This window comes from Micromesistius poutassou (genome assembly GCF_964030765.1).
Source record: "Micromesistius poutassou genome assembly, chromosome: 10".
Taxonomy (NCBI): Eukaryota; Metazoa; Chordata; class Actinopteri; order Gadiformes; family Gadidae; genus Micromesistius; species Micromesistius poutassou.
This window is the reverse complement of record NC_140280.1, coordinates 8,826,940-8,834,831: the sequence shown is the minus strand read 5'-3', so window position 1 is coordinate 8,834,831 and position 7,892 is coordinate 8,826,940. Positions and strand designations below refer to the sequence as shown.

The window sequence follows — 7,892 nt, the reverse complement described above, 5'->3', positions numbered from 1 at the left end:
TGATATTTTCAAAAGGTGTTATGACTTTTTTTTATGCAATAAGCGCCACCATTAAGCATAGTTGGTGAAAACTGTTACATTAGTATTTGACGGTTAATTAAGTGTTTAGCAATTTCAGAATAATTTTATATTAACAATAATCTGATTTAGTTTAACAATTTAAATAACTGTAGATCTATATAGGCAATTTCTCCTATAGGACACCTACCTGAGAATCAATAGACGATAAGGTAGATCAGTACTCGCTAGTGCTAGATGGTTTTAGACAGGTTGAAAACTTTAAGCCAACACATACAATATTTGGATATGGATGTTGGTCAAACATTGGTCTGATTAAAAGGAGCAGAGCACATGGTTTTTCTTTCTTCCTAAACGTGGTAATGTAATTTGATTGTCAACATTGTAATCTATGCCATTTGCTTTTCACAGTAAGCGGGCTGTGGTTTATTTTGCCGAGAGCCTTAAAGTTTCTCGGACACTTTTAGTATAACGCCAGTGTGTGGCCATTTTCATATAGAATATATCTAATTCATAACACTCCTAGACAACGACTGAACCAAAAATGTTACACAAATGCGTCATAACCAAGAGGATAACACTCACTCCTTCCCAAAACATTTTATTTTACACTAATCCATCTTAAACAGGGGGTTCACCATTAACCACCAGGTGTGAGTGTGATTATCCAGTAAAAGCCAAGACGCAGGAAAGATTCAGAAATTGCTTGTAATGGGCCTGGCTAATCATACTCACCCCTGGTGGGAAAATAGCGGCCCTTTAAAACCTCTTTCAACAATAAATAAGTTAATAATAGACTAATGCATCTGTAATTTAGTTCATGACCCTTATTATAAACCCATATTATATAATAAACCCTCATTATTACTATTATTAACTTTGGTTTGGGAGCAAGGGCAAGTATAGGCTATATTCCCTTCTCATTCTGTTCTTTGAACATCAAAGTAATAAATATTATCTACATCTTCTCATTTAAAAAAAGGCTGCTTGATTTTAGAAGAAAAATGTAAACTGTTGCCGAAATACATATTTGAATGATAACCTTTTTACCTAACACTTTAACATGAAAATGTTACATGAAACAGTATAGGATTTTCTTTGTAAAGCAAACACAGGAAAGCTACGATTCAATTGAAGTTATTTATTGACCATAAACATTTGAAAGAACATTGAACAAAACCAAATTTCAAACCAAACTAATAACTGTTTTCATCGTCATTCATACAAGGTTAATGTGGCATCGAAAAAACCGAACGGAGGGCGTTTGAGTGTTGAACCAGCAACCGATCCTGACCCAGTTCAAAATAGGAGATTGGGGAGTTGGGGGGGCAGGGTTAACCAGTGTGCAAGGCACTTAACCCCAAAAGATGACCCCGATGGTACACAAATACAAAAGCTATAAAAACAACTCCGTCCCAGCTGCATGTACCATGTCAGCTGCTCTGGCTGTGAATGGCTGGCGCTCCCGTGACAGCCAATCAGATTCAGGATTTGCTGGCAACAACTTCTGTGCTTTGGCGCCAATTTAGGCCAAAGAACTTAACTCTGCGATCCGTGCGTGTGTTCGTAATGTGTGTATTTATTCCTGTGTCTTTTGTGGCAAAATGTATGATCACATCCATATGAATGAGAGAAGAATCAGGCTTTAAATGAAAACCCCCTGGAAACGCTGACCTCCCGTTAAAAAGGTAAGTATGAGTGGGTGGGCGGGCTGTGTTCCTGGAACACAGCGTAGCTGCGCGGGGACCGCGATGGCTCTGGGCTGTGTACTGTGCGTGTGTGTGTGTGTTTGCTGTCTTGCCTTGTCTTCGGAGGAGGTGGAGGAGGAGGAGGAGGAGGAGGTCGTCGTCAGGAGCTGGCGGCGGGAGTGTGCGGGGCTGTGTGTGGGCTGAGTGTTTACCTTAAGAGAAGCAGTTTCAGTTCCTACAACGCTGCTGTTTCCCCCCGTCCCACGCTACAGGGTGCGTGTGGCGTGCGTCCATGGCTAGGGCTCAGTTAGGCCGCCTCCCCACTCTAGCTGCAATAATCAGCGAGAGGAACAAGGTGGCTGGAGCAGCAGCAGCAACAACAAGGCATGCAACGTGAATGTTCACATGGAGCACAGGTGATACAACCTAGCAGAGCACTACTCACTCAAACAGCCACGTGGGCCGTGTGTGTGTGTGTGTGTGTGTGTGTGTGTGTGTGTGTGTGTGTGTGTGTGTGTGTGTGTGTGTGTGTGTGTGTGTGTGTGTGTGTGTGTGTGGTTAAGGGAGGTCTGTGTTTCTCTGGGTATATATATTGAAGTACTAAGATAGTCAGGCTGTGGGGGGCGCTTGGTCTGGGATGAGCAGACATACTGTCAGTATGGGTTTTAGTGGCCATCTCCTCATTTCACACATGGGGCGGTGGAGAAGGAGTCATACCAACAGATGCTTCTAGACCACAAGTGGGCAATCTTTCAACACGGCCATTGACTGCCGTCTCCTGTCTCCTGAACCCGACGCCTCCAGCTCACAGCGCCATGCTCCCCTAGCCCTAAGTCAACCCACCCGAGACAAACAACCACTCGTCCCTACTGGTCCCTTATAGTTGCTTTCTATGGAAAATGTACATATAAAAAATAAAAAAAAAACACGTTGAATCACACATGCACACACAGATCTTCTACACACCTGCAAACCAGACCAGGACAATAATCACAAAGCCTACTTCAGCTCTTCCCCATTTCCCTAAAGTATGCAGATCATAAGTCGTAGTAGAATTATATTATTTTGTAATAAATGTTATATTCAAAATTTGAGTCACAAGAGCCAATTAAAGCATTTAAATTCACAATTAATAAAATGATGCTCACCATCTCTTTCTATCATTAAACAATCCTCTGGATGTGGCCTGGATGTGATTTTAACAATAATGATATTCAAAGTTGTTGCATTCAAGCAGATACTCCTTTCACGACTATTGGGATGAATTTGGCTACAAATTACTTTTCAATCAATTTAAATAAATGTTTTCAAAGTGTCCAAAATTACAATACAACTTAACCAAGGCTTGAACAGCTGTTCAGTGGTCGCCTTGATAGGAAATGTGCTCCATATGGACACACAGGCTTGTTAAACCTACCCTCTAGTTAGGCAGAGCTCCTGAGATTGAAGGACTATTTTAATAGTGGAATAGAGTTTGGGCTTACAAAATATAAGTGAAGAAATCCAGAGCAAAAGGGAAATGGAGGAACATTCACCTCAGCCAATAGGTTTTATCTTGTACTCCAATACGGAGGCTAGTGGGCCACATGAACCGTTACGAGCACTCAGAGGGCCGTGATAACAACCAGGTGCCAACACATACCTCTCAGCTCAGAATCACACTCTAGAAAGCTTGGTCCAATGGGGTATTCAACACCATGTTGTGATACCCAGAGCAGTACAAATGTGGGATGCAATAGTGACCTGAAAGCTTAAAAAGATAACTCCTCTAATTCTTCGAGCTTGACAAAAAAAAAAAATAAGCTTGCTAGCCTAGCTAGTAAGTAAACAGAGAACTCAACTTGGTTGAGACTCCCCATTTCCTCTTGATATTAAGACCAGTAGAAAGGCACTCCTGTGGTGGGGACAGTGAAGCAGGCTGACGAGGTGGACCTCGCTCCCATCCATTCCTCCATGCGGTTCTTTGCTAGCTAATGTGGTCTTATCCCTGCCGCCAACGTTGTCATCAGCCTAAACATCTGGAAAATCATATTTGTAAGCAATTGGTTTTAACTCAATCCCAAAACAAAACGGGCCTGAATGTCAGGTTGACCGTGTGGCCTCGCACTTAAGAGTTGCCACATGAAGATTTAGGTTGGACCCCAGAATCTACAAAATAGTGTCGCTGCATCCAACAGTGACTTGTGAATACCGTAGGGTCCTGAAACCATTTAAACCACCACGACGACTACAACCCTTAGAAAAGCACAGCCCCACAACGCTGGCCAAGACCGTCCAACACAATCCACCAGTACGAGATAACGACATGAAGGATGGGCGAGGGTCCGGGCCATCAAACCACCTCCTACCTAGAAAGACATCCATCTCCTTCACTCTCTGCTTGCCAATGTCCCTTCTTCACATTCAGATCCTCAAGCGCACACACACACACACACACACACACACACACACACACACACACACACACACACACACACACACACACACACACACACACACACACACACACACACACACACACACACACACACACCATGTTGTAGAGAAAGGGGGATGGAGGGGGGGGGGGGGTAAGGGCGGGAGGTTATCGGTAAGGGGGCTCTGGCGTGTGATGGTAAGGGTATTCGTGGCGCTGGGTTTGCCCGTGTGCGGGTGTCTGCTCATACGGTCTGGATGCCGAGTAGTTCCCGGCCGCCGGATAGGCTCCCCCCGCGCCGTACGCGTCGTACGCCCCCGTGTAGCCGGCCGCCGAGGCCTCGTAGCTGCCGCCCGCCGCCGCCGCCGCGTCGTAGGTCCCGGGCGGCCCGTATCCCGCCGAGCTGGCGTCGTAGCTCACCGGGGCGCCGTAGGTGGTGGCCGAGCCGTAGGCGGCGCCGGGCGGAGCGGCGGCCGGGGCCGCGCCCTGGGGGTAGCCCGCCGCGGCCTGGCCGCTGGCCGGAGGGGCCGGGGGCGGGGGTGGAGGCGGGGGCGGAGGGTTGGTGTAGGCGTACTGGAGGTACTGGTACTGCTGTTGGTACTGCTGATATTGCTGGTACTGCTGCATCTGCTGGTAGTACTCTGCGTAACACCTGGAGTAGGGGGACGCAAGGAGGTAAGGCAGAGCCGATCAGAAGGCAGTCAACCGTCGGAAGAATAAATAATGAGAGTGTGATGCATCCCAGTCTGTGTGGAACCGTAACTTACCTGGCGATGGGGTCCGCAGCCCCCTCGGCGGCCGCGGGCGTGGTGGTGTCGGTGGGGAGCTCGGGGCCACCAGGAGGCGTGGGCAGGAGGGCGCGCCGTTTGGAGCGGACCTGCCCCAGGGAGCCCGGCACCGGGTCGGGCAGCAGCGGGGCTCGGTTTCCTCGGATGGGGCTGCGGTCCCGGTCGCTCGCCGTCATGGTGCCAGACTTCCTTCCGGCCTGTTGTTCCGCCAGGACCTTGCAAATCAAGACATAAGCCGTTAGGACTATACAATATAACACATTTGTTAAACATGGAATTTGTGGAATAAAATGTAAACTACTAAATCTTTAAAACAGACCTTCTGGCCCTGCTGGAAGAACTTGGCTCTCGCCGCCTCAAACAGCGCTGAAGGATCTGTGCTGGACTGGTTGTCCGCCTCCACCGCCGAGGTGTCATGATTGGCCACGTCATCGTACACCTGGTCGGCCACTGAGCCGTACACCTGGCTGGCCAGGGCCCCATATATGGCGGGGTTTACCCCGTCCGCCGACCGGGCGCTGGTGAGGCCCTTGAGGGCAGTGTAGGTGGGATCAAACGATGTGGTGTTGTAGAACGAGTTGTGGACGCTCTGTTGAACCTGTAGGGAGTTTACGTTGAATAATTAAAGTTCATCCCGATATGTAGCTTGACTGCACCCAAATATAAATACCAGTCAATATGAATGTTTAAAACAGTCGATAACTACTTATTGTATTAAAAAGCATAAATGTGCATGTATGTAAACGACATGGTCTGAGTGGACATGTGTGGGACTGACTTGAATGGGCAGTCCAGCGGCGGCAGCTGCAGCAGCGGCCAAGATAGCCGCCTGGCTCTGGTGATGCTCTAGTGACGAGGCCGGTCTGGGGAGAAGGCCTTCTCTGGGACCACCTAAAGAGCAGGAACAGGCAGAGCGTTTAAACCTCTGAACTCTAGTTAGTTGATGCCCTTACTCTAGGTGCTGTACGCACTAGAAGATCTTGGTTGCCTAGCGATCAAATGTGCCCTCCTTCACACGCAGGCTAGAAGGCAAGAATGTTTTGTACCAGCTGACTATCTGACTGGTCTCTGTGACCGCTTATTATTACCATATTACCTGTCTGCAGTTTGATAATATCGTGCATTACCTAGAAATATTCACTTTAATAATCAACTTTAAAAACAGTCGGATGAGATTTGTACATTTCTTTTGAAAACCATTATATAACATAATGCGATGGCTTGAGCAGCAAGGCCCTGACCTACCTCCTGCCATACTCGCTGCCAAATTGGCAGCATCCAAATTAGCCAGCTGGTTTATCAGGGGCTGGGCCTTGGAGAGCTCCACAGAGAGCTGTCGCCCCTTGTACATGGTCCCGTTGAGCCCGTCAATGGCCAGCAAGGCCTCCTCCTTTCGCTCCATGTGAACAAACGCATAGCCAGCATTGGAGCACAGCCTTGCTGCAATACGAACGAGAACAGTTTGGAGGCCGTTAGCATTGCCGCAGAGTTGTCATATAGACCTAAATGTGAATCAATATTTTGAAAGTATTGTTTTAACATATCTTAATGATAGCAGCATGAATATTTAATCAATATTGTATTCCGATCACCAGTGTAGACATTCCCTAAGTTAAATATAGGAACCACCATTTTACATCATGAAATAGCCGTCTAACAAGCAGTTCCTTTGATAAATGCTACACGCATTGCTTTGATGATTAAGGGAGAATCCCCTGACCTTTCACTTTGTCACAATCCAGGACCCTCCCGAACGACTGGAACAGCCCATGCAAGTCATCGGCGGTGCATGTTGAGCTCAGGTTCCCCACAAACACCTTGGTGGAATTTGGGGGGCGTGCCCGTGACTCCTCCACCACCAGGGGCCTGCCTCTGTACTCTTTCCCATCAAGGTGCCGGATGGCCCTGCCAGAGAAAGCATCAACACTATGAACGCTCAATTGATACACATCCTTTCTTTATATTTTCCTTTTTTACAGCACACATTAATGAGCACAGTGATCTGGGACTTGGGTACAAATAAAACCAACGTGTGATGTCAGATACATAGTGTGATGGTATACAAAGTGAGGCTGCGCCGGCGTACCTGTCCGCTGCACCCTCGCCCTTCAACGTGATGAACGCATACTGCCTCAGGAGAGAGCAGGTGTTGACCTCCCCGTGAGGAGAAAATAACTTGTTCAGCTCATCATGGGTTGCATCTAATGGAAGGTTTCCCACAAACAACTTGACGTTGTCACTCATCTCGATGTCCGGCTGACATCTGCGACGAATCAAATAAAAAAACAACGGTTTAGTTGGGTTTCCTGGAACAACACTATGGCCGGTCGCGCGGTTTTTCTTCCGTCGGTACAGATGCTCTCGGACGTCAAACGTTTGTTTCTGAAAGCACGATAGTCCGACTTAAACCCGTCTATGCATTATATGATGAATTACAAGTACAACAGGCATCATGTGAACGTCTGACTCCTCTCGTTGGCTGAAACTGAATGGATATGAAGTTAGCCCCGGCTAGCTGAAACCTAGCTTAATTAGCTAGGTGTGTGGGGCTCATGGGCTGCACCAGATACAAGTGGTCACCAACATTTACCCATTTCCATTTCCCAGAGGATCAAACGTTTTAATAGTAGCTCGTCAACATAAATGTAATTGTTGCGTTAGGTATGAAGTATAAGCATATTACAGTTCGCCTGACATTTTCACGTTAGCGTCCTGATGCTAGGCTAACATTAACATAACGTCTTTGCCAACGTGGTTCAATACGGAATACTTCATCGATACACTCAAACGAAAGCATATCATCAAAATTTTACTTTATATTTAAGTTTGCTTCGTAGTTACCTATGAACGATACAATAAAACGAATATATTGAAACCTTAAAATATACGGTGCTTACCAAAAGGCGGCGTAATAGTGAATTTTCCACCTCATATCCGGTTCCGCTCTTAACCCAGGCCCGCCTTCCGCAAGGAGAGAGACAC

At 47.0% G+C, this 7,892-nt stretch overlaps 1 protein-coding gene across 1 annotated transcript; it reads right to left on the bottom strand.

The window, feature by feature from the left end:
- Positions 1 to 1,144: 1,144 nt before the first annotated feature.
- On the bottom strand, positions 1,145 to 7,847 carry rbm14a (RNA binding motif protein 14a). The gene is made up of 8 exons (XM_084474580.1): positions 7,808 to 7,847; positions 6,997 to 7,173; positions 6,631 to 6,815; positions 6,156 to 6,350; positions 5,689 to 5,801; positions 5,230 to 5,508; positions 4,890 to 5,125; positions 1,145 to 4,774 (listed from the first exon to the last, which is right to left on the bottom strand). The coding sequence occupies exons 2-8, from the start codon at positions 7,152 to 7,154 to the stop codon at positions 4,291 to 4,293; spliced, it is 1,650 nt and encodes a 549-aa protein (XP_084330706.1). The 5' UTR covers positions 7,155 to 7,173; positions 7,808 to 7,847; the 3' UTR covers positions 1,145 to 4,290.
- Between the last annotated feature and the right edge of the window lie 45 nt (positions 7,848 to 7,892).